The 27,822-nt window shown below is 43.5% G+C and overlaps 1 protein-coding gene across 5 annotated transcripts in view; it reads right to left on the minus strand.

Annotated features, from left to right (window-relative positions):
- The window catches only part of LOC124550890 (zinc finger protein 501-like), a 601,755-nt gene that overhangs the window by 71,095 nt on the left and 502,838 nt on the right, over positions 1 to 27,822 (minus strand). The window contains exon 8 of one of the 5 annotated variants that reach the window (XM_047125663.1): positions 548 to 1,724. The exons of the other annotated variants lie outside the window; for them this stretch is intronic. Within the exon in view, the coding sequence (XP_046981619.1) occupies positions 818 to 1,724 (907 nt within the window). The 3' untranslated portion in view covers positions 548 to 817. Of the gene's footprint in view, positions 1 to 547; positions 1,725 to 27,822 lie in introns of those variants that run through there. 5 annotated transcript variants of the gene reach the window in all.

Raw genomic sequence — 27,822 nt, forward strand, 5'->3', positions numbered from 1 at the left:
TCATAATGGTTACAATAGTGCAGTTGCAGGAACTGGGTAATATACAAAGGCATGTTGAGAGTCATTCTTTCTACGCACTATCCCTGCTGTATCATTTTACTGGCCACCTGACATCAACCCACTTAAAGGCTATTATTTATATGTGATAGATATTTTATTATAATTACATTTGAGGTTTCTGTGAGGTTTTTTCATCATTCCAACAATTTACTGCAACACCTTAACAATCCCCATGACACATTTAATTCATCTAATACTTATAACCAGCCGGCCGGAGTAGCCAAGCACTTCTAGGCACTTCAATCTGGATCCGCGCCACCGCTACGGTCGCAGGTTCAAATCCTACCTCGGGCATGGATGTTTGTGATGTCCTTAGGTTAGTTAGGTTTAAGTAGTTCTAAGTTCTAGGGGACTGATGACCTCAGATGTTACGTCCCATAGTGCTCCGAGCCATTTGAATCAATACTTATAATTATTTTGATGACACTGGTGTTGCATTTCAATTATTATGCAAGCTTAAATGTGCCTGTGTAGGCAGCTCCCCAGCCACACTTAACTATTACAACACAAACAGCCACAATTGTCGACACAGACATAAGATTTCATAATCTCAGGAAAGACGCTTCTGCTCTTAAACTTCTAAAGACGCAAGTCACAGCAACAGTAATATTTGGTAATTTGCACTGACAACTATAGTTTGAGACCTTTCTTGAGTGAAGAAGTGTGTGCCTCTCCAGTCTGCAGCTGCTTGCAAATCTCTTCACACACATAGCAACTATAGATGGGCATTCACTTTCACGAAGAAGTAGGTGTTTTCTCAATCTGCGGTTAAGTTTGTATTAGTTTTGACAAATGCTGCAACTGTATGATCTCTCACAGCATGAAGCCGCAAGTGTTCCTTGAGACTCCAGCGCCGCGAAAATGTCTTTGGACACATACTACAGTTGTACAAACGTTCACCAGTGTGTAGTCTCGAATGTTGTTTTCGGTCAGACTGCTTCCTGAATGACTTGCCACATACATCACAAGTGTAGGGGCGTTCACCGGTGTGGAGCATCGAATGCTGCTTCAGACTTCCACTTTGTGTGAATGTCTTGTTGCAAACACTACAACTGTAGGGGCGTTCGCCAGTGTGCTGCTGCGAATGTCGCTTCAGATGATCGCTGTGCTTGAATGTCTTGTTGCACACGCCACAGCCATAGGGGCGTTCACCAGTGTGCCGATTAGCATGCTTCACCAAGTAGCTATTAGATGCGAACGTCTTGTTACAAACACTACAGCTGTATGGACGTTCGCCGGTATGCAGTTCTGAATGCTTTTTCAGGTCGGAATTTGTTACAAATGACTTATTACAAACGGCACAGCTGTAAGGGCGTTCACCAGTATGCAGCTGTAAGTGTCGTTTCAAATGACCACTTAGCTTGAAAGTCTTGTTGCACACCCCACAGATATAGGGGCGTTCACCAGTGTGCACAGGAGTGTGTACTTTCAAACCAAAACTTGTAGTGAATGTTTTGTGACACACATTGCAGGAATGCAAAAATTTACTTCTGATGTCACTACTGTACATTAGATGCCTTGTACTGTTTTTATTCCCACAGAACGCTTCCAGCCTGGTGGTGCTTTGTGTCCTGTTGCCTGTTCCAGAGGCTATGGAAACTTTGGTAACAGAACTGCCACTGTCTCCAGTACTGTTGTCGTCCTCCACGCCAACGAAGTTATTACTGGAGAAAAATGGAAAAAAAGTCTCAGAAATATTACAACAACATAGCTACGGAAGAGAAAATTATACTAACATATGCTAGGGCGCCAAATGTGCCAAAAAATCCCCAGAATGCACATATTTTAGGTCCCAAAAACTTGTAAATTTGGGAGAGATAGTTCTGAAGAAGTAAAATGTATGTAGATCCACTAATAGCTATGTTACCACAAAAATAACATCAAGAAAACACGAACCACCATCATTGCTACAGATGTAAGAAGTTACATGATAGGGACCATGTAACTCAAAGTGCATACATTCCGAACTTCGACATCTGCAGCTGTGCTCCTGAAGCCATGCTGGCGTGTGTGTGTGTGTGTGTGTGTGTGTGTGTGTGTGTGTGTGTGTGTGTGTGTGTGGAGGACACTTAATTTGAAATGAAACTTCCTGGCAGATTAAAACTGTGTGCCCGACCGAGACTCGAACTCGGGACCTTTGCCTTTCGCGGGCAAGTGCTCTACCAACTGAGCTACCGAAGCACGACTCATGCCCGGTACTCACAGCTTTACTTCTGCCAGTACCTTGTCTCCTACCTTCCAAACTTTACAGAAGCTCTCCTGCGAACCTTGCAGAACTAGCACTCCTGAAAGAAAGGATATTGCGGAGACATGGCTTAGCCACAGCCTGGGGGATGTTTCCAGAATGAGATTTTCACTCTGCAGCGGAGTGTGCGCTGATATGAAACTTCCTGGCAGATTAAAACTGTGTGCCCGACCGAGACTCGAACTCGGGACCTTTGCCTTTCGCCGGCAAGTGCTCTACGAACTGAGCTACCGAAGCACGACTCATGCCCGGTACTCACAGCTTTACTTCTGCCAGGACCTCGTCTCCTACCTTCCAAACTTTACAGAAGCCCTCCTGCGAACCTTGCAGAACTAGCACTCCTGAAAGAAAGGAGTGCTAGTTCTGCAAGGTTTCCAGGAGAGCTTCTGTAAAGTTTGGAAGGTAGGAGACGAGGTCCTGGCAGAAGTAAAGCTGTGAGTACCGGGCCTGAGTCGTGCTTCAGTAGCTCAGTTGGTAGAGCACTTGCCCGCGAAAAGCAAAGGTCCCAAATTCGAGTCTCAGTCGGGCACACAGTTTTAATCTGCCAGGAAGTTTCATATCAGCGCACACTCCGCTGCAGAGTGAAAATCTCATTCTGGACTTAATTTGAAGTTCCTCTTTTCGTTGTTCACAGATATTTTGGGATATGTGATAATATCTTCTTAGCCATCCTACCACCCAGAAAACAAATGTCACTGAAACTTATGAACAACTTTTCTTCGATTACTATAAACGATGCCACCTTTGTCACAGGCAATTGATAAAAAACTGTACAGAATAATGGAACATGGAATTCATGTTGCACTAGAAAAGCCTGTGCAGATCTTGCAGCTGTTTGAAAACAAAAAAAGTGCTACTTATATGACAATGTGTGGTTAGAAGAAGGTCCAAGTAGGATTTGGGTTAAATTTAACACAGGTAGCGTCTTTAACAGAAAATCGACAGCTACAATACCTCTCACATTAACACTTCATAGCTTAAAAAATATAATTAGCCATTACTTGTGTTACATACAGCCTAATTGCGACATTTAATTGCTGGTTGACTGGTATATTTGTTCACACATTATTTCCCAATACTTAAATTAACTAGGTTTCATTGTTGGTATCTAATTCTGTCAACACAATTTGAAGTAGTACACACCTAATTTTAATAAAACACATTTATTAGCTGTACCAATTCCAAGAGCCACTTTGATTCATATAACACTGGACATTATTCTGGTCACAGGAAGGTGGGTTCCTTTCTGAGACTATTACGTTTTATGAAAGGTAAACTATTCTAAAATACTCACATTATTTAGCGACTGAAATAAATTATCTACGAAATTTTTCAGAATTAAGTTATTAATACAGTTTAAATTGCAATTGGAGAACCACCACAGGTAATATTACGTTTTTGTTTCCTTTCTGTGCATGTAATCTGGGTTTCGATGAATGCAGCACATCTACAAGTCAGAATGACTCTTATTATTCTTCACGCTATCAGGTGACTGGAAGGTTTATTCCATATCGTCGGGGCCTTCCTTGCAGATATAGCACACGTCGTGGAGGAAGAACTGGTGTGACAATCGTAATGAAGTCGTGAGGACAGTTGCAGCATTTTTGCTGTCATTCTGTTAGCAGTCATTTGGGCGAGAATTAACGTCAATTACTCTCAGATAAAACTGTATTGAGGACATGTAATGAAACAGCTAATTTGTTACAAGAGACTGCATGAGATGTTCCACTACTGTACTGAATCGATCAACATATTGGTATGAGCGAAGAATTCGTCTACATCATTTCTTGGAAACCTGAGATTTGAGAGAGACATGTTCAGCTTCCAGCACAGAAGAAGTTGTCGAAGGAGATGAACTCTACAGTAACGATGACATACACTGTTATTCTGCCTCTGCATTTCAATTAACAGCGACCAGCAATTCATTTACAAGTACAAGAATACCACATAATGTAACATATGGAATACACCACTGTGTTAAATAAATATAATGTATATAATGTATGTCTCTCTACTGACAACAGGACGATCAGATTCTTAACTACGAGTTTTGATGAGTTTAAGGTACATTATAGGGCGACCTCTCTTGAAGACATGCCTAGAACCTTTTCATACGACTGCCCCTAGTTTCAAGATACTGGATATTGAAGTTTCTTTGCATAACTCCTACACATGTGAGAGTATCATTTCGATCAAGCAAGCGTGACACAATGGTTAGGGTTAGTGGCTTCCAGAATGATGTGATGGGTTCAGACGCTGTCCATGTACTTTTTCGCCCTTAACTGTCACTGTACAGAGCATCACTAAACATTATATGGCACGAAAAATATTTCAAAAATAGTCAATTTCGTCGTAGTTAGCACATTAATAAATCAATGATTACAGCATATTATCTTCAAATGTGTATTCCGTTTGTGGTTGAAATTCCTAATATTTAGACAGCTCCAAAGAATTCGCAACGAGGGACAGAGTATTGGCAACTGTGGAAGGATTCCACATACAGATGAAAGTACTGATCTCCAATTTTGACCTCGATTATGTAATTAATACCGATCAAAACGGCTGCCATGACCATTTGACATACAACAGAACCATTGCATAACAAGGAGTGAAACCCCCCTGAAAAAAGATTAGGACAGTGTACTGTAACTTCATCAGGAAAGATATTTTCGTACATTTTCTTATGTATGCTAGAACAATTTGAGATATTTGGTCAGATTTTTCAAAAAGCAGTCAACCTCTTGGTTCATAGATTTCAAAAATACAATTCTGTCCTGCGCGAAATCAAGGAGTTCACGAAAGCGCTGACGAAAAGTTTAAAAAAAACGTTATTGCATCATGGGGAAAGTAGACTGATCAGATGCTTTACTATCAAATCTTTGTAGACGAAAGAAAAAGAAAGCTTCTCTACTTTAAAATCATCCCACGCAAATGTACAACACTTTTCAAACCTCATGATGTTTATTTTCTAAGCAGGTTAAAAGTTTTACGAAAAAAATTCAAAATGCTCCAGACTAATAGAAAAATCACTTTGAGAGAAAACTCCATAAAAATACATCCGATTATTCTGCGTCAATTTAGTTCTTCAGCTACCACAGGAATGATCAAATATGCGTGGTTGTCATCGAAGTTGATAGAAGAAAGTACAATCATTTTTAATTCAAGTGAACTGTATTTTCCAGTATTGCTTCGAAAACATCTGAGTGCTTTCACAGCAGCAGCTTTCATTACAGGTATGTGGTGTTCTACAAATTTATGTTTAGATTGCTTCTATGACAGGCGCCATCGCAAATCCTGTTGTAGCACAGCAAGTAATGCAAGAGGTAGCGAATAAAACGATTCTGCAAACTATGCTGTAATAAACGAAATAAACATTTCAAGAAAGTCTGCTGTCATGATTAATTCATTAATAAAATTGCTACGGTGAAAATGAGTAATATGGACGACACACACTATTTAATGATATTCTGTACAACGACACTGAAAAAAGGTTATAAACAAAATTAGAACCCATACCGCCAGCCTGACAGCCAGAAACTTTATCTGCTGCACTATGACAACTTAGTCAAAAGATGAGTAACGTTACTGGTATAGAAAATACGCACAAAACTTCAACATCTATTTCACCATGAACTAGGGACTGCTGCATAAAAGGCCGCTAACCAGGTACTCATGACAGAGCCCTCTGCAAAACATCTAAGACCCATCAAAATCTGTGATCAACATATCTGAAGGTTCGCATGTGTACCAAATTGCGTGGCAATTGGTTTTTATGCAACCTACCACTCACACTGAAGATGGCAGTCAAATTATTTGAAAATAAATACTGCTGTATCAGGTCCATGCCCAAAAGAAGATGGATATGGTGTCATATTTACAAGGAAAGAATTTTCCAAAGAAAGAAAATGTATACTACTAATAGGTAAGTATACAGTCAGCAATTTCTACATATTGTAGGGGACAAGGGGTTATTTTTAGGAACTATGGTGCGAAATTGTGATTTAGTGTGTTTCAGTGTGCGATGCGCCAGCCTCACGGCAGATGGCAGATGAAGGCTAGCCGGCACATTATGTAGGTGACACAGTTTTGCATCAAGTGTCGATATGCGTGTGCATGCATGGCAGCCATCAACAGCCAGAAGGCAGCATTAGCAGAATGACACAGATGTGGGCCACATGTGGCACGGTTGCGTTAGCCAACTCATCGAGGACGTTCTAAACAACACGGCGCCGTGTAACCGGCGGATTCAGCAGCAGTCTGCACTATTTAAGGGCATCAGAGTTGGGCGTCGGCATCGGTTTGACCGATTGGGTGTACGGTCACTGTTACATCGTCGTCGTCAGTGATGCTGTCCCTAAGGACCTGCCGGCGGAGGGCGTTGCCCGCTGCTGCACTGGCTACTCCCGGCGTTGTCACGAGATGCAGCGTCTGTAGGAGGCGAGCTGGGTCGGGCCTCGTGCTGCTAACCTCCTACTGCCTGCACAGCCGCTGACCGAGCATGGCATCACGTTCCCCGGGCTGCGTGCATCTGCGCGTCTCCACCACGACATGAGCGGTGGGGCTGAGCTACCGGAAAATGTATTGGAAGAACCAACAATAAAGAGGAAGATTGCTAAAAACAGCCACCTTCTTCTACCCAGCTGCACCCTACAACCCCGACCACGTCACCCGCTCCAGTCATCCTATTACAAGTAGTGTCAGTTGGGCAACCTGCGCATCACACACTCCTGTTACAATTGGTGACAGTAGTGGTCTCCCCCCTGGATTTGGAGGAAATTGTGGCTGGTAATCGACGAGGATAAGTGGAACATGAGAAGGGCAACAATGGATCAGAAACTGCTGAAACATGACAAGTAAGTGCCAATTTTTCGTTTGGTGGTTTGTCTGAACCTGTAGCATAGTATGTCTTCCTTTCCTGTTCTTCTTTCTGGGCTTACTGTAGTCTTGATTCGATAGCTGGTAGTGATGGAGGAGTCTGTGTCAGCCAAGGTGGCTATTCAGCAGCTACTTGAGCTAGTGTCAGAACTAGAGATAGAGCTTGCTCCGTCTAAAGAAGTGAGCAAGGATCGGTTTCCTGTTAATGCAGTAATTCTTGACACTAATGCTGCGTCTTTGGTCACCCGTCTCTCAGAAAAAGCTGGGGAGCATGTTATGATTTTGTTTGAGAACCTTAGGACGGCCACTAAATTGGGAAATTGGGGTGTAGAAACACTTTTGCATGTGGCTAAGTTGAAAGTAACTGGGGATGCCAGAGCATACATTACATGCCATGAAGAATTAAGGGATGTTCGGACATTTGAAGTATGCAAAAAAAGGGTTGCTGAAAAGGTATCGAAGGAAAAATACGTCTAGATACTATCGGGAACAATTGAATAGAATGTATCAAAGGAATGGGGAATCAATAGAAGCTTTTGTAGATCGAATTTGAAAAATTTATGTTAATACCTATGAGCTAACGGATTCTGATAAGATTAATTAAGCCATTCTGCAGGAAGCTGAGCAGAGGGCACTAGACGCATTTTTTCGGGGAATACAACACAAAACCTCCAGCAATATTACGATGGAATTCCCTAAGACTCGCAATGAGGCAGTCGGAATCGCTGTGGCATTAGAGGAAGTTGAAGCAGTAACAAAGACGTGAGACAGGAAAGCAGTGTTTAATGCAGAAATAAATAGTTTCAGATGCGGTTGCATAGGACACATTAGATTCAATTGCAAGGAAGTACAGTGCAGGAAATGCAGACGTTGGAGTCATCAGGAGCGTAACTGCAATGGGTCCTGGCAGAAAGATGATAGGTAAACCGCAAGATGGGCCCCACCCCCCTCAGTTAAATGGGCCAGGGGGTGGTGTGTCCACTATGCAACAACCCCGGTAAGGATTAATGCTAGTGCAGAATCAGTGGCAGTCTTTCTTCTGACCGGCTTGGTGAGGGGCAGACCGTGCAAATTTTTATTGGATACTGGGTCTCAGGTATCCGTGGCGAGTAGAAATGTACTCGATACAGTAGAATTAATACCACCATGCTGGGCGTTAAGTGGCGTGGGTGGGGGACAGGTGAAGTCACTCGGATCAGCGGTGTTAAACTTCAGAGTGGAAATGAGGAACTTCCAGGTCAAGGTAGAAGTTCTTCCAGTTGTTGGCAGCAGCTATGATGTCATACTCAGATTGGATTTCCTGGTTGCGCATCACACAAAAGTTAACCTGGAACGGCGTACAGTAGAACTGGACGGAATACAATTTCGCCTAGGTTCTGTGGCCGAAAAACCATTACTGTTGCAAGGAACCGCCCAGACGGTGGGTGGGCCACCTAAACTGCGTACAAGGTCCCTTAGGGTTAACTCGCGGGATACTATACCGAAGGGTACAGGGAAAATAATCTGAGCAGATTTTGGAGCTAGCGTGCTGATAAATTCGTTGTGTGTCGTTGAACCTTTGTCTGAGAATGAGCTGCTGGATAAAATGAAGTGTTTTATGCACCGTAGCGTGTCCTACGTGCGGGAGATAGAAGGGAAAAAGGTTGTGCCTGTCAGTATCGATAATTTTGACCTTGAAGAGGTGCAGTTAGCATGGGGTACTGTAATAGCGTATCTGGAGATAATAGGGGAAGATGAACTGGATAAGGATTTCGCAGCAGATTACACAATACCAGGAGAATCTGTCTGTTGATCCGCACTGAGGGGTAACGTAGCACATTTAGAAGGGTAAGACAGAGAAATCATGGAGAACCTTTTGACGGAATATAAAGAGTTATTTAATTCTCATGGTCCACTGTCTGCCACACCGTTAGTTCAGCATTACATCCCCACTGGGAATGAAGCACCAGTGTATAAACGTCCACATCGTGTTCCTAAAAGTTTACAGCCTGTCATGGAAGAATTTATTAATCAACAGCTTAGGGATGGGATAATAGAAACCAGTAGTAGTCCCTGGTCCGCTCCTGTCGTAATAGTGGTTAAAAAATCACTTGGTGGGGACAAGGCATGTCGTTTTTGTTGTGATTATCGTTTCCTGTATCAAAAAACTGTATCTGATGCATACCCAATGCCCAATATCACTGAAACTCTGGATAATTTGGGTTAGTGTCGGTACTTCACGACCTTGGATTTTCGAAGCGGGTACCATCAGTTGGAGGTCGCCCTGGAAGACCGACCGAAGACAGCTTTTTCAACACCTGCAGGTCATTTTCAATATCGGCGAATGCCTTTCGGACTCAAAAATGCTCCAGCAACCTTCCAGCGGTTACTAGATAGCGTGTTACGAGGGCTGAAACCTAATCAGTGTATGGTATATTTGGACGACATAATTGTTTTCTCAAAGGACGTGGAAGAACATGTGCGCCGTTTGAGCGAAGATTTCGATCGTCTGAAAGCAGCGCGGTTAATTCTTCATATGGAAAAATCTCATTTTTTGTTGCAAGAAGTCCGTTATTTAGGTCATATTACAGGACAAGAGGGTGTACGCACGGATACAAAACTTGTAGAGGCGGTAACGAATTTTCCGACACCTACAAAAGTAAAAGAGTTGCAGCTTTATTTAGGTCTCGCCAATTTTTACAAGAGGTATTCCAAAATTACAAGGCCCCTCATACAGTTGTTGAATAAGGGAGCAAAATTTCACTGGTCAGCAGAATGCAAAGAGGCTTTTCAAACGTTAAAAAATTTGTTAACATCTAGTCCAGTTTTGGCTTTTGCAGATTTTAGTAAACAGTTTATATTAATTTGTGACTCTAGCAATTTTGCTTTGGGTATTGTATTATCTCAGGAAATAGATGGTGGGCAGGAACACCCAATAGCATATGCTTCCAGACAGCTAAACAACGCAGAAAAAAAATGGCTCTGAGCACTATGGGACTCAACATCTTAGGTCATAAGTCCCCTAGAACTTAGAACTACTTAAACCTAACTAACCTAAGGACATCACACACACCCACGCCCGAGGCAGGATTCGAACCTGCGACCGTAGCAGCCTCGTGGTTCCGGACTGCAGCGCCAGAACCGCACGGCCACCGCGGCCGGCCACGCAGAAAAAAATTACTCAACAACTGAGTGAGGAGTTATTAGCATTAATTTTCGGAATAACATACTTCCGGCGTTATTTGTATGGACGACAAGGTGATTACTGACCATGCAGCACTTAAGTGGTTGTTGGGGCTTAAAGACCCAATGAGTAGATTAACTAAGTGGGCTTTGCGTCTTAGTGAGTACGATTTTGAAGTGATTCATCGACCGGGTAAATCACACGGAAACGCGGATGGTCTGAGTCGTAAAGTATGCACCATGGAATGCACAGGAATAAATGAGAACGAATGGGAGGAGGTACAAACCGCCGACACAGATTGTCAACGATTTACCTCGCAGCGACAGTTCGTCGTGGAAGACGGGATATTGTACCGTAAAACTAGGAACGGTCCTCGCATAGTTGTACCAGAAAAATGGCGTAGCGAATGTTAAGGCAAACAAATTATTCAATGTTTTCTGGTCATTCAGGTCGAAGAGCAACGGAAAGGAGGGTAGCACAGAGTTATTGGTGGTCAATGCATAGGCAAGATGTCAATCAGTACGTAAAGAATTGCATTCCGTGTGCTCAACAGGCAGAATTGAGTCATCAGAAAATTGTGTTGCAACGACTACTGGAAGCGGATAGAACTTTTCAATTACTTGGCTTTGACGTCTTGAAACCGTTTGGGCAAACATCAGCGGGTAATCGCTATGTTTTAACAATAATAGATCATTTTTGCACTGTGTGTCTATGACAGCTATTCCGGACCAGCGAGCTGAAACAGTGGCTCACGCCATGGTACATCAATGGATATTGAAATTCGGAACACCTGAAACTATAGTTACAGATCAAGGGTCAAACTTTATGTCCAATTTGATGAAACAGTTATGCAAGTTGTTGCATGTAAAGGAATTGAGAATGAGTGTGTTACACCCGCAGCCTTATGGTTGGACCGAGAGAGTTCATCGTACAATAGCTAAGCTGTTAAGTTATTATGTAAATTCGGAACACAACAATTGGGATACCCTATTGGCGCTTGTAACCGCGGCATATAACTCAAAAGTGCATGAAAGTACAGGATTGTCTCCGTATGAAGTACTGTTCAGTAGGAAGATGCCATCTCCGTTTGAATTGCTCAAGACCCCACCAGGAACCGATATTTCGGCTGTTAAGGATTTATCCACAAAGTTGAAAACAATCTGGCGGCAGGTGAAAAAAATGAACACTAAAGCGTTAGAGAGACAGGACAAAATTCACAATAGAAAGGCGGCTTTACCCAAATATCATGTAGGACAATGAGTGATGATGACTAATCAGTATGTGCGAAAGGCAAAACCAAGAACCTTGTATCCCGCTATCAAGGTCCTTTCCAGATGATCGAGATGACATCGCCGGTGAATGTAAAATTACAGCTTCCAACTCGCCCAACTATTGTGCATGTGAGCCGAATTAGGCCTTTCAAGGGAAATTTTTAGGAACTTCCTTCATTGTCTGCAGTAACTTCTAGTGGAGAGAAAGATAGAAAAAGAATAAGAAAGAAGTAGAAAAACAAGAGAACCAAGTTAATTGTGGAAGCGATCACACATGCTACTATGCTCTTAAGCCAAGCGCAAAAAGGAAGGCCTAATGTGAGTTGTTTTTCTTTTGTTTCTCAGAAGGCCTGACGTTCTGGTAAGACCAGTAGTTCCAGCGTCATGGGTTGCGCTGAAGAGGGAAGAGGGAAGGTGTACACTATCCTCAGCATAGTTATTCTGATTTGCTGTTGCAACTTAGCTGAAGCCTTGAAGGTACATCCTATATCAAGTGGTGTTTTGTTCTCGCGACAAGCGGACGTAATTATGTCTGGAAATCAATGGACCTTAAGGGTGGACTGTAATATTTGGGCGGTTGAAGACGAAATCAGTAAATTAGACGATATATTTAATGAACTTCATTCCATGGTGGCTAATCAGTTAAGGTTTAATGACACACAGGGGGAATATCAGCTACTACGATCAGCTTTTGCACGCTTACAATCTCAGTTGCGGCAAACTGCAGGGTTAATCCCGCACGTCTGTAGGAAAAGAGGATGGTTAGATATGGGTGGCCGTATCCTAAAAACTGGTTTTGGGACCGCTGACGCGGAAGATATTAAAAGTATTAATGAAACGCTGTAGCAGTTACAGGATAATGTGAATAGCAAACAGGGAAAGCTAGATCTTCACACAACCCAATTAGAGGGTTTGGAGTAAGATGTAGTTAATAATACGCGCTAATTGCGAGCTTTGGTCGCGACCTTGATGTCCCACATTAAGACCACAGCCGACACAACCAATCACGACTTGGGTATAGCCAAGTATCGCTATGCTGCTCCATTTTCTTGCTGATAGTATTACGGAACCACGCAGAGAAGCCACGGCACTACAGGAAGCTTTGTTGCATGCAATGCGCAGCCACCTAATCCCGGTGCTGTTACGTTTGGAACAGCTACGGGAAGGATTACGGAAAGTTCAATCGGAATCGCCCGCATCCCTGGAGCTACTGACAGACGAACACTTATCTCTGTACTACAAAATGGCCAATGTTACCTGTGTGCAGACAGGTACCCTGCTGAGAATTCATATCATAATACAACTAACATGTAAGGATTGTAAATTTGAATGTTATGCCTTGCATTCGTATTCAGTGATGTGGGAAATTTTGCAAAAATTCATACTATAACCGTACAGGAAATACTGTTAGTGGCACGTAACAGACAAGTTCATGCGTTCCTCACTCCACAAGACTTGCTGTGTTGTCGAACAGGTCCAGTTACCATCTGCCCCGTGAAATTGTTACACACTGTTCTCAAATCTTGTGAGTATTCTCTATTCCGCTCTCAAGAACCAGTCGCGGAGTGCCCTAATGAAATTATAGCAGGCACGGTGCAGATCTTTCAGCAAGTGCGTCCACATTGGATATTTTCAGCAATGGAAAACACAGTCGTTATTTGCGTTTGTTACGAGCAGGGTAAGCAAGGGAGTACGAAAAGAATAGAATTGCAGGGACAGGGACTGTTAATTAACAGTACACAGTGTGATATTTCAGGGCCAACTTTCCGTTTACCAGCTGTGATTACTGGAGGTACAATCATGAACCTAACATGCACATTGATCTATGTACCCGACCAACCGGTGCAATTCGTCACGAAAGAAAATCTCACTCTTTTGAATAGTACGTTAGACCCAAACTTTGCTCGCCTCTTTGGACCGGATGCTAGCAGCTCAGGCCACGCTCTGGAAATTTCTATGCCACCCCTGTGGATTCCTCGGCTTCTGACCAATTAGGGCACAGGAAGCCGTGTGGCCGTGTTGCATGTACCTGGCCACCCGCCACTGGGCCGCTCTCTCTCGATCACGCGCCCTGTAGCAATCAACATCTCCTGCTCTTGCCGGTGCAGCGGCACCATGGTCTTTGTTTTTTCAGTAGCTGCCACGCCAGTCAGACTTGTCCGAATGGCAGACACTGCATTTCCCTAGCTATGCGAACTACGTTTCGCCCCCGACTATGCTCTGGCTCACCCTCGCCTCCCTAGGCCTGACTATGTGACCCATTTCAATGCATTTACTGCCAATAAATGGCCTTTTAACTAAAATGTAATGGTTCATTCCTGCCCACCACCTTCTAAATCAGATGTCCTGAACAAAAATTGGTGTCAGAAATACGGATGCATTCCCATAGCGACTTTGTCGCTATTCCAAATTCTTCCGGCGAAGCGCCGGGCACTTTGTGCATTGAGTGTGCCAACCAGCCGGCATGTTCGCCCCACATGGGCCGCGGCCATAGAAATGCTCAGGGCGCACGCTGCAGTGTCGGAGGCACCTCAGTCTGAGGGAACCAGCCACGGGAGTCGGGCGCTGCTGCTGCCCGCCGGTGTCGCTGCCGAGTACTGGCCAAGCCAGCGTCGACTCCCGCCAACACATCAGCCGCCACCCGAGGGTCCAGCAGCCGCCCACTCACACCTGTGTCCGCTGTTGGCACGTCGCCAGCCGCCGCCACTCCGCCACGTCGTCGCCGCCGCCAACATGTCGCATTGCCTCCACCTTCATGTAAGTGGCGATGATGCTTCCAACTTTAACATCGAGCTCTCTGCCACTGGAGTAGGTTATATGTAACAAATCGCTCAAAAGAGGAAAGGCCGCTGGACCTGATGGGATACCACTTCGATTTTACACAGAGTACGTGAAGGAACTTACCCCCTTTCTTGCAGCGGTGTACCGTAGGTCTCTAGAAGAGCGTAGCGTTCCAAGGGATTGGAAAAGGGCACAGGTCATCCCCGTTTTCAAGAAGGGACGTCGAACAGATGTGCAGAACTATAGACCTATATCTCTAGCGTCAATCAGTTGTAGAATTTTGGAACACGTATTATGTTCGAGTATAATGACTTTTCTGGAGACTAGAAATCTACTCTGTAGGAATCGGCATGGGTTTCGAAAAAGACGATCGTGTGAAACCCAACTCGTGCTATGCGTCCACGAGACTCAGAGGGCCATAGACACGGGATCCCAGGTAGATGCCGTGTTTCTTGACTTCCGCAAGGCGTTCGATACAGTTCCCCGCAGTCGTTTACGAACAAAGTAAGAGCATATGGACTATCAGACCAATTGTGTGACTGGATTGAAGAGTTCCTAGATAACAGAACGCAGCATGTCATTCTCAATGGAGAGAAGTCTTCCGAAGAAAGAATGATTTCAGGTGTGCCACTGGGGAGTGTCGTAGGACCGTTGCTATTCACAATATACATAAATGACCTTGTGGATGACATCGGAAGTTCACTGAGGCTATTTGCAGATGATGCTGTGGTATATCGAGAGGTTGTAACAATGGAAATGTGTACTGAAATGCTGGAGGATCTGCAGCGAATTGACGCATGGTGCTGGGAATGGCAATTGAATCTCAATGTAGACAAGTGTAATGTGCTCTGAATACATAGAAAGAAAGATCGTTTATCATTTAGCTACAATATAGCAGGTCAGCAACTGGAAGCAGTTAATTCCATAAATTATCTGGGAGTACGCATTAGGAGTGATTTCAAATGGAATGGTCATATAAAGTTGATCGTCGGTAAAGCAGATGCCAGACTGAGATTCATTGGAAGAATCCTAAGGAAATGCAATCCCAAAACAAAGGAAGTAGGTTACAGTACGCTTGTTCACCCGCTGCTTGAATACTGCTCAGCAGTGTGGGATCCGTACCAGATAGGGTTGATAGAAGAGAGAGAGAAGATCCAACGGAGAGCAGCGCGCTTCGTTACGGGATCATTTAGTAATCGCGAAAGCGTTACGGAGATGATAAACTCCAGTGGAAGACACTGCAGGAGAGACGCTCAGTAGCTCGGTACGGGCTTTTGTTGAAGTTTCGAGAACATACCTTCACCGAGGAGTCAAGCAGTATATTGCTCCCTCCTACGTATATGTCGCGAAGAGACCATGAGGATAAAATCAGAGAGATTAGAGCCCATACAGAGGCATACCGACAATCCTTCTTTCCACGAATAATACGAGACTGGAATAGAAGGGAGAACCGATAGAGGTACTCAAGGTACCCTCCGCTACACACCGTCAGATGGCTTGCGGAGTAGGGATGTAGATGTAGATGTAGATTTTATGGGTCAATAACGCCCTGCTAATTTTGTAAACACGCCGATGGGAATGAGAGCGATGGAGCGGATACTCCCGCAGAGGCATCAGCCTCGCAAGACCTGCTCAAAACTATTAATATTCAAATGCACCAACTGTTCATACAAAACCAAGAATTTCTTGAGCAAAACCGCGTCTTGAAACAGACAGTGGAAGCCAGTGTGTGACCTTCAGTACCTGAGGCTAGCTCCACGCCTCTAACAAATGTGCAGCCAGTGACAACTAATACTAATTCTGTCACTACTGCAGCTACCACAATTTCAGCTAACACGGCAACTAAGTAATTTTCCTGCAGCTGATTTCATCCACACCTTTTCTGGAAAGTCCCATGAAAATGTGGCTATGTTCATACAGAATATTCGCGATGTGGGTCGCACTTATGCCTGGCCGGATGATCTACTGGTCAACGTAGCCACATTGAAATGGACAGGGGAAGCCAGAAGGTTTATAGAGACAGTGGACGAGCTGCGTGATGCGCGTGACTTTGACGTTTTGGCCCGCGGACTAACTACGAGTAATTCCGATACCAGAGGTACCGGATATTACAGGGAATAATTATCAACTCTTAGGCAGAAGCCTAACAAGGATTTTGGTGCTTTCGCAGATCGCCTATGAGCTGTATCTTGTCGTTCCTAAAAACTACGCGAAAATGCCAATGAAAATAGGATTTTGCGCTCAGAAGCAGAAGTACGTGCAGTTGATGTGCTTGTTCGCAGTATTGATCCCCGCATCAGAGGAGAAGTTAAAGGAGCCTCCGCCACCTCTTTGCTTGGCGCTGTTAATTTGCAGAAGTACACGAATATGAATTGCGCTTCTGCGCTGCTGCACCGTGTCCGCCGGATCCAGTACCGGTATTAGCAAAGGAAGTATTTTGTCAGCATTGTAGGAGACCCAACGACACGGCAATGCACTGTCGCGCACCTTTCTGCACTATTTGCCAGACGGTAGGTCATCTTAATAATGTCTGTCCAACAAAGTCCCAATTTGCTAACCAGATGCGCGGCCAACGCCGCTACGAGGGGTCACAAACTCGGGAAATGTATGGGGGGACAGGCTCTGCCACCCACCCACGCCCCCGACCAGAATAATACACTCGGTGAGGGCCGGAGAAAGTAAGGAGGTGGACCATGTTAGTCTAAGTGGCATACTCGGGAACAAAGTAGTTAAGATTTTAGTTGACATTGGTTCACAAATTTGTAGATAAAAATGACTGAAGGGTGCTACAGCCACCCTGATTTCATATCACTGACGTTGGTGAAGAAATAATGGTCCCTGCAGGTTCGTGTGTAGCGAATCTGCAAATAGATGAGAATAAATACTGTCAAAGAGATGGAAGTAGTGAGGTTAAATAAAGGTGATTTTGACCTCGTAGTAGGGAATGACTTCGGCCACCATTATCAGGGAATAGTGAATTATCGAACGCAAACTGTGCAGTGTGGGGAAGCAATTCACTGTTTCGGTAGTGTACCAACCCATCAGATCCGAAGAAGCTGTGAAAGGTGCCGTTCACAGTCTCCTACAAAACTGCAGATGTGGGCGATAAAAACCACTGATCCTGTAAGGATAAAAGGCGGAAGCGGAAAAATTCTTTGGATAGATGTCAAAAATCGGAAGCAGCTGAAGATAGACGTTCTGGTGGATGCACTCAGCCAGAATGATGTATTAGATCGTCAATCAGTTCATGTTAAGAGAAGTATTTGCCGACCGGAGAGAAAACAGAAAGGTTTTGCAGTACCGGTGAGCATAGATAACTTTGGTATGAAAGATGTAACACTGAAAGGTACTATTGTTGCTAGTGGACCTGAAATCTTGGAAGAAGTACGAGGAGCTGAAATTTCACAAAGTAAAGATGAAGAGGGATGGAGGAGAAAGAAGTGTCCAGTCAGATAAGTGGGTTATGTCGTGTCGTCATTAAGGAATCAGTTGACAGAGAAGTTGAGTCATTTAAACGTTGAGGAGAAAAAGATGATGCAGCCAGAGTTTGAGGAATTTTCTTGGTTGTTTGAAGAGTGGCAGTTTCTACCGGTCACGGATTTGGTTCAGCACGAAATTCCGAACGGTGAAGCACGGCCGATTGAGCAAAAACCATACTGTATACCATATCATTTGCAATCTGTAGTCGAGGATACGATTCAGCAGCAATTAGCTGCAGGAATCATTCAGCCCTCCTCAATTTCGTGGACGACCCCCGTGGTCGTCGTGCCAAAAAAGTCAGTAAACGGAGAGAAAGCCGGTTGTTGCACGTATTGAAACCCACAGCATGCTAGGTATATTTAGATGACATTATTATTTTTTTCTAAAATCATCTAAGAACATGCAGAAAGACTGAGGGATGTTTTGGAAATATTGAAAATAGCTCACTTGAGTGTGAAACTGGAAAAGTGTGCCTTTGCCCAATTGCAGGTACAATATTTGGGACATATAATAAGTGAAGAATGTGCCAAACCAGATCACTATTTGAACACAGCAGTAAAGGAATTTCCAACACCAACAAATATCAAAGAATTACTGTCATTTTTAGGCCTTACTAATTATTACAGATGTTTTGCGAACAATTATGCTACATTGCTAAGCCCCTGACTAAAAGATTGAAAACAAGATCGAGTTTTACCTGGACCAAGGAATGTGATGAAGCAACGCAACAAATCCAACATGTTTTAACTAGAGCCCCTGTACTAACATACCTCGATTTTGAAAAACCATTCATTCTGTTGGTAGACAACTCTGATTATGCTGTAGGACCATCCTGTCACAAGAAATTGATGGAGAAGAACGACAGCTTAACAAAGCAGAATTAAATTACAGTACAACTGAGAAGGAAGTCTTAGCGCTCATGTTTGTTTCGATGCTATTTATACGGGAGAAAATTTACTGTCATCACTGATCATGCTGCATTACAGTGGTTGCTAAGTTTTAAGGATCCTAGTAGCAGGTTGACTCATTGGGCTTTAAAATTGAGCGAGTTTGAATATGATGTAAAACATAAACTGGGCAAGTTGCATCAAAATGCCGATGCGTTAAGTCAGAAAGTTAATGATTCTTACCAATGATGTTTCTATTGAAGAATTGAGGGAAGCACAGCAAAGAGATGTTGAATGTCAGAAGTACGAAACTTTGCCTGAATTTTCTGTTGAAGATGGAATTTTGTATCGAAAAACCCCAATGGGTAAACGGGTGGTAATTCCGAAAGAGCTATGTTTCTAGATAGTAGCACAATGTCATGATAGCCTGCAAGCATGTGATAATGGTCTTCATGCCACTAATTGTCGAACAGTCATCCGCTATTTCTGGGAAGGCAGGCGGAGAGACATACAAAAGTATATACAAAATTGCTTGCCCTGCATTAAGAGGTCATTGGACCCTGAACAAAGGTACCCTTACAGCAAGTGTCAGAAGCAACTTGTCTTTGGGCTCTGGTAGCAGCAGATATCGTGGTCCTTTCCCTTTGACTCCACAAAATAAGAAAAATATATTGTCCATCATAGATCATTTTTCCAGGTTCTTAATTCTCGTTCCCATACCAGATACTGGTATGTCCGCAGAAACTGTAGCTCGTGCATTTTTCACCCACTTCGTGTTACCCTATGGAAACCCTAAAGCTGTACTTACAGATCAAGGCACGAATTTTATGTCCACATTGTTTACAGAAGTCTGTCGATTGTTGCAAATCAAAAAGAGGAGAATGACACCGTTTCACCCCAAAGCGGACGGACGCTTGGAGCGAGTCCATCACACTGTTACGCGCATGCTCTGTTACTATGTCAATAAAAACCACTCTGACTGGGACAGGTATGTCCAACACATCACGTCGGCATATAATAGCCATGTTCATGAAGCTACAGGATATTCCCCTTATAAAGCAATATATGGCCGACCTATGAATTCACCTTTTGATATTGACAGACTGGAATTAAATCCATAGACGTGAAAGGTTTGGCACAACGTCTAAAAGCCATTTGGAAAAAAGTGTGAGGGAACAATGCAAAAGCCACTGCTCAACAGTTAAAGAGGGTCACTCAAAAACCAAAAATGCCCGAGTACAAGGTAGGAGATCTAGTTATGTTAGGCAATTCAGTAGTAAAAAAGGGAAGAACAAAGAAGTTTATACTTATGTATGAAGGACTGCACCGTATCACGCGGCTTACTTCGCCGGTAAATGCGGAAATTAAGTTAGCAGAACACACAGTGATCGTCCATTTCGACAGGTTAAAATTGTATAAGGGTTCCGAGCTACCCCTGCTTGATAGTGAAACAGAGCCTGTTACAACAGTAGTTCCACCCAAGAAAGAAGGTAATACAACCACCTAGACCACAACATAAATATGCTCCAAGATCAAAACACTCCTATGGGTTACATTCCAGGGATTAGGTCGAGTATGACATGTAATCAGCTGGAAAAGTCCTGAGGGAGGCAAGAGAATTAATTGATGTAAACTACCGTCATCGCTATATATTTATTTAATTTACTGGCCAGATACAAACATTACCGAGTGCATAAACGCAGCGATAGGTACATATATTTAACAGAAAGTTTCATAATAGCAAAGACATCCAGTATGTAAATTGTGTTTACTTTCACACGTAGGCTGCCAGTCACGATAAAATTTTTGGGAACTGGACAACATTCCAGTCGTTAACCTTTGCGACAATAGGCTTACACATTACTTAATCTAACTTAAACTAACTTACGCAAAAGACAACACACACATCCATGCCCGAGGGAGGACTCCAACCTCAGACGGGGGCAGTCACGCGAACCGTGGGAAGGCGACTCATACCACGCGGCTACCGCGCGCGGCCAGCATCTCCGAGGTAGCGATGATGTGGAGATTTTCCCATACGACCATTTCACGAGTGTACCGTGAGTATCAGGAGTCTGATAAAACATGAAATCTCAGACATCGCTGCGGCCGGAAAAAGATCCTACAAGAAAGGCAGCAGCGACGACAGAAGAAAATCGTCCAACGTGACAGAAGTGCAACCCTTCCCCAAATTGCTGCAGATTTCAATGTTGGGCCGTCAACAAGCGTCAGCGTGCACACCATTCAACAAAATTATCGAAATGGGCTTCCGGAGTTGAAGGCCCACTAGTGTACCCTTGATGACTTCACGACACAAAACATTACGCCTCGCCAGAGCCCGTCACCACCGACATTGGACAGTTGATGGCTGGAAACATGTTGCCTGGTCGAACGTCTCTTTTCACATTGTATCGAGCGGATAGACGTGTACGGGTATGGACACAACCTCACGAACCCACAGACCCTGCATGTCAGCAGGGGACTGTTCAAGGTGGTGGAGGCTCTGTAATGGTGTGGGGTGTGTGCAGTTCACGTGATATGGGACCCCTGCTATGTCTAGATAAGACTCCGACTGGTGACACGTAAGTAAACATCATGTCTGATCACCTGTATCCATTTATGTCCATTCTGCATTCCGATGGACCTAGGCAATTCCAGCAGGACAATGCGACACCCTACACTTTAAGCATTTCTCCAGAGTGGCTCCAGGAACATTTTTCAGAGTTTAAACACTTCCGCTGGCCACCATCCCCAGACATGAACATTATGGAGCATATCTGGGATGCCCTGTAACGTGCTGGTCAGAAGAGATCTCCTTCCCCCCCCCCCCTCCCCTCTTGTCCTCTTACGGATTTATGGACAGCCGTGCAGGATTCATGGTGTCAGCTCCCTCCAGCACTACATCAGCCATTTGTTGAGTCCATGTCCCGTCGTGTTGCGGCACTTCTGCGTGCTCACGGAGATCCTGCACAATATTAGGCAGGTCTACCAATTTCTTTGGCTCTTCAGCGTATGTAAAGACGCTAACTACAAATGTCATTATTTGATACATAACACGTTAATTTTACCAAACAGACGTGCTTCTGATGATCAATGTGCCGTGCCTTTGAAACGCTATACTTTCGTAGCACACAAGTTATAAAAATAATAACTTCAACTACAGGATGTCGTTACCTATCTAAATGTCGTTTCCTGTAATTTTATTATAACAAGTCGTACCTAAAACGACGTGTTTTCGAGAGTTTCTCAATTTGCTGATGCTTTGAAACAGCTTATGTTCGTATCACGTACTCTAAAAGAAATAAAATACACAATGTTTAACGCCGTACAATATGTCGCCTAGATACTAGAATACATGGTAGGGATCACTAGGTGTACGCGTAGTAGCAAGCCGCGCCGTTGACGTCAGAGTGAACCTAGCAGCTCGCAATTGCCATATAGAATTGTGCTGCAATGCGTTTACCAGTCAATATAAAGTTTCCTGCGGCAGTGATAATTTTTATGAGTGACTGTCGACTGAGTTCCGAGCTGTATCATCATTATTAGTATATACTTAATATATATACATTGGTATATACTCTTTAGAGTAAGTTTTTAAGTGAAAAATAATGATTTGCTGCACGGTCGCCAGCTGTACTGAACACAGCAGAAAACGAATTTAGTTAGGAATAAAGTTTCATATATTTCAAAGAGAGAAAACAAAAATGGATAAATGCCGAGTACATGTGCATATTCGATTTCAGTTGAAAATGCTCATTCTTGCTCAATACATTTAAATGATTTGGATTATGAAAGGGATTTGAAAAGTGAACCGTCGAATATTCCATCGAAATGCAAGTTGAAAAATGATGCTGTTCCATCTGTAAATCTACAATTCTCTGGTGCTGATTTGGGATGTAGTAGTAAGCCTAATAATGAGAGAAACATCTGTGCTCAAAAACGAAGCTACGATGAAGAAACAGACGATATTTTACAAGTAAATATATCAGGAGCTCATGAAGGAATTACGACTATTTAAAAGGTTAGCAATGAAAACAAACACTGCTGTCAATGTGACGATATGTGATTACGCCAACAATTAAAATTATGGAAAAAGAAATAAAAGCCCTTTGGCAAAAGAATGCTCATTTATTGGATTTTCTCTCTCGATGTAGCGCTACTAAAATTAAAAAAAGTTCAAAAGGGGTTTCAGAGGCCGCTTTTTGATGGTCAACAACAATTGGTTCCGAAAGGGCTAACTGGTCATCTGAAGATATTGCAAAGGTTGCGACTGTACATTGCCTACCTTATGGAGTGTTATATTTTGTCAGGGACGCATTGAAATCTGCTCTTCCAAGTAAGTCACTTAAAAAAAAGACATGCAAATTCAGCTTTCCATCAGGTTTCATTGTCTTAAACCTTAGTGTTTTGAAAAGTAAAAAAAAAAAATGGCTCTGAGCACTATGAGACTTAACTTCTGAGGTCATCAGTCCCCCAGAACTTAGAACTACTTAAAACTAAATAACCTAAGGACATCACACACATCCATGCCCGAGGCAGGATTCGAACCTGCGACCGTAGTGGTCACGCGGTTCCAGACTGTAGCGCCTAGAACCGCTCGGTCACCACGGCAGGCTTGAAAAGTCAGTTAAAGTTATTAACAAGATTTGAGAAAAAGACCTAGTGGAGAGGCTTTACACTAGCGTTTCATCGACCATAGAAAACACAACTCAGCTAATGTAAAGCTTAATAACCATAGTAATCACACACTAAAACCTTGAGGATCTCGATTACATTCACGCCAGCGTGCGAGGTAAGCATGTTTGCGTCGTCAGCTTATAAACTTCAATGCAGTGCGATTGGCGAGAGGGTTCACGGTGACGTCATTGCTGACAGCCCACCTGTGTCTGAGCCCTAACGTGTACTCTAGTATCCGTGATATTGGGGGGGGGGGGGGCATCTTTTATTCTTGTGCCAGAAAACGACGGCGCATCTCACTTGCTACGTTCCACTCCTCGAGGCAAAAATCTTACGTGCCACGTTCTTGATTTCACGCTCCGCAGTGTATTGGAACATGGCATTCAACGCTGCGACGTCACCAGCTCCTCGTCCTGGTGCGTTTCCACGTCCCGTGAGAGGACGGCTTCAGGCTCAGACAAATTCTCCCGTGTGGCGACCGTGTGTAAGGAAGAATTCTGCAGCAAAGCCACGATCACTGTTCGAAGCAACAAGACATCGGCCCACCAGTTTCAGCGGTTCTGTCCTGCCGCAATTCCAATTAGTCGCGCGAATAATTATATTTACGCCCTCCCAACCGTTAATGTGGTTCGTGGTAAAGGACATCACATGCTGACAGCAAAAGGTGACCAATAATGACGAATAATTCACCTTGGTGATAAGCAATTTCGATCAATAACAACAACATTGGTGTAGGAACCAGAATGAGATTATCACTCTGCAGTGGAGTGGGCGCTGATATGAAATTTCCTTGCAGATTAAAACTATGTGCCGGACTGAGACTCGAACTCGGGACATCCATGTTTGTTATACTTGGTTGGTCAATGTAGGGATAGTTAATTATGGTTGCGGATGACGCTGGAGTTGTCATCAGACGCTATCCCACATATGCTTGATTGCAGATGTTGTGATCCAGTGGCCTAAGGAAACATGTCGACGGCCTGCAGTGCACGCTGGGTTACAACAGCAGTATGTGGACGAGCGTTATCGTGCTTTAAAACATCCTCTTGAATGCTGTTCATGAATGGTAGCAAAACAGGTCGAATGGCCAGACTGATGTACAAATTTTCAATCAGAGTGAGCGGGATAATCACAAGAGAGTTCCTAATGCCATACGAAATCGCGTCCAAGGCCATAACTCCAGGTGTAAGTTCAGTGTGTCTAGCAACCAGGTTGGTTGGTTGGTTGGTTGGTTGTAAGTCTTCAATTGGCCTCCATCTAATCAACACGCGGCCATTGCTGGCACTGAAGCAGAACTGGCTTTCATTAGAAAACACAACAAACCTCCACCCTGCCATTCAATGCGCTCTCACTTGACACCACTGAAGACGCTAATTGGGTGGTTTGGTGTCAGTTGAATGTAGGCTAAAGGGCATTTGGCTTGGAGCTGTCACTGAAATAACCGATTTGTGACAGTTCGTTGTGTCACTAGGGTGCCAATGATGCTGTAGATGCAGTATGATACACCCGAGCAACGACAGTGAACATGATGGTCGTTCCTCTCAGTAGTGAGATGCGGTCGTCCGTAGCTCGGTCTTCTTAGTATTGTACATTCTCATGACCACCAGCTGCATGCAATCACGTACAGCGGCTACATTCCTGCTAAATCTTTCTGCAATATCGCAGAAGGAACATACAGCTTCTTATACCCTAACACACGACCTCAAACAAACTCAGTGAGGTGTTGATAATGGCATCTTTGTCACCTTAAAGGCATTCTTGACTGACATCAAGTCACCACGTTCAATCTCAAAGGTAACAAACTTTCACGACGGGTACAGCGTTTATTTAAAGCAAATTTGATTTGCATCGTCATAGTGGCACTGCTAGCGCTACACTCATGTGACTGAAATCAAATTGTAATACACATCATTTTTCAGATATAGAAACACACCTACTAACTCATTTATGACGCACAAATCTTTCATGCTGTTGCGATTTTTTTTTCGTCATTGAACATTATTGTAAGGTTGAGTGTCTTAATGAGAAAAACTGGGAAACTGGTACCACGAAAACAAAAACTTGGTAAATGAGACCTAATATTATGACTTATTATAACCTCATTAAAAGGTCTGAGGCGCATAATATCCTCTACAAAGAAGAGACTGCCGTAGATCCCAAACTCCGGTTTTCATTGAGAAAGTTACAGATAAAGCAGAAAACTATTCATAAGTTTTATGGCCCTAAATAGGGAGACAGAAGTGACAAAATGAACAGAGCACATTGAAAGATGGAAGAAATGATGCAGACCTTCCAGAAACAGCAAACAACTTCAGCTACAAACAGAAACAGAGTTACTGATTAGAAACCATTTTACAAAACAAAGAAAACATAAGCATATAAGAGACAGGCAGACTGCAAATTCCACATATAATATCACCACTCACACAATGGGTTACCTTGGAATTTTTTATGAAGAAATTTTCTGTACTGCTTTTGTAACAAATTATGGTGTTTCCTGCTGTAACATACAGTGAGATGACAAAAGTCATGGAATACCTTCTAATATTGTGTCCGACCTCCCTTTGTCCAGTGTTGTGCAGCGACTTGACATGGCATGGACTCGGCGAGTTGTTGGAAGTCCCTGCAGAAATACTGAGCCAGGCTGCCTCTACAGCCACTGATAACTTGAAAGTCTTCGAGGTGCAAGATTTTGTGCATGACCTGACCTCTCGATTATGTCGCATAAACGCTCGATGGGATTCATTCATGTAGGGCGATTGGGTGGTCAGATCATTTGCTCGGATTGTCCAGAATTTTCTTAAAAACAACTGTCAACAATTGTGGCCTGGTGTCAATTCCATCACTGTCTGAGAATATGAAGTCCACGAATGGCTGCAAATGGTCTGCAAGTAGCTGAACGTAACAATTTCTAGTCAATGGTTCGCTCAGTTGGCCTAGAGGATTCAGTCCATTCCATGTAAAATTGGGCCACGTGATTATGTAGCCACCACCAGCTTACACACTGCCTTGCTGACAACTTGGGTCCATGGCTTCGTGGGGTCTGCACCACACTCGAACCCTACCATGACCCCTTACCAACTGAAACAAGGATTCATTTGATGAGGCCACTGTTTTCCAGTCGTCTAGAGTCCAACCGTTATGGTCACGAGCCCTGGGAAGGCGCTGCAGGTGAAGTCGTGCTGTTAGCAAAGCCACTTGCATCGGTTGTCTGCCTATATAACCCATTAACACCAAATTTCACCCCATTGACCTAATGTGATGTGGTAAGTTGATTTCTGCAGTGCTATTGGACAAGCAACACTATGGTTATTTCATGCAGTGTTGCTTGTTTGATAGCACTGACAACTCTACGCAAACGCTGCTACCCTCGATCGTTAAGTGAAGGCCGTCAGCTACTACGTCGTGCACAGTAAGAAGTAATGCCTGAAATTTGGCATTCTTCTTCCACTCTTGATGCTGTAGATCTGGGAATACTGAATTCCCTAATGATTTTCGAAATGGAATGTTCCATGCATCTAGCTCAACTACCATTCCACATTCAAAGTCTGTTAATTCCAATCATGCAGCCGTAATCATGTCAGAAAGTTTTTCACATGAATCACCTGAGTACAGACAAGAGCTCCGCCAATGGACTGGGATTTTATACTTTGCGTATTCAATACTTTCGCCATCTACATATGTGTATATCCCTATCCCATGACCTTTGTCAACCCATTGTAAAGCCATAGCCACATACTCAAAGCGCTCCAATGTAAGACACAATTTGCTGAATTTAGTTATTACATCAGAGGAAAGTGTGTAACCACACTTGCCACTTTGAGCGCTCGTTTATTCATTTATTGATTAAGGTATCGCCATTATGTGACACTTTGATCCTTAATGCATAGCACAATGCTGAATAGTCTGAGGAGCCTTGTGATCATTACATAAGAGAGAGATACTCCTGCCGCTATACTGGAACTGTGCAGAAAATTATACTAAACACCCCTCTTGTAAGTATGGATCTGACCAATAATCCAGTCATCAAGTACTGAGGAAGATAGTGATCATCTTATTAAAATTTATTTTAATGTATGTTTCCATTAAAAAAATTACCTTTAATAGTCTTTGCATAATCATGGGCAAATATAGAATAAAGAGGAAGCCGAATAAGAAGAAAATTAGAAAAATTATGTCACTATGCAAAAGACAGGGTGAGCCCGTTAAGTAGGATGCCACCCCAGCCACCAGATCATGTGGAGGGGCAGTGCCTGAGTAGGACATCTCACCGACAGCTTGCTACCTCACCCCTTTACAATACTCCACGTACGCCTGCAGTCAGATTCTCTGTATTGCTGTGAAGATGAACCTGCTATCACCACATTGGCGGTATAACAGGTG

The sequence above is a fragment of the Schistocerca americana genome, chromosome 9 (genome assembly GCF_021461395.2).
Source record: "Schistocerca americana isolate TAMUIC-IGC-003095 chromosome 9, iqSchAmer2.1, whole genome shotgun sequence".
NCBI classification, from domain to species: Eukaryota; Metazoa; Arthropoda; class Insecta; order Orthoptera; family Acrididae; genus Schistocerca; species Schistocerca americana.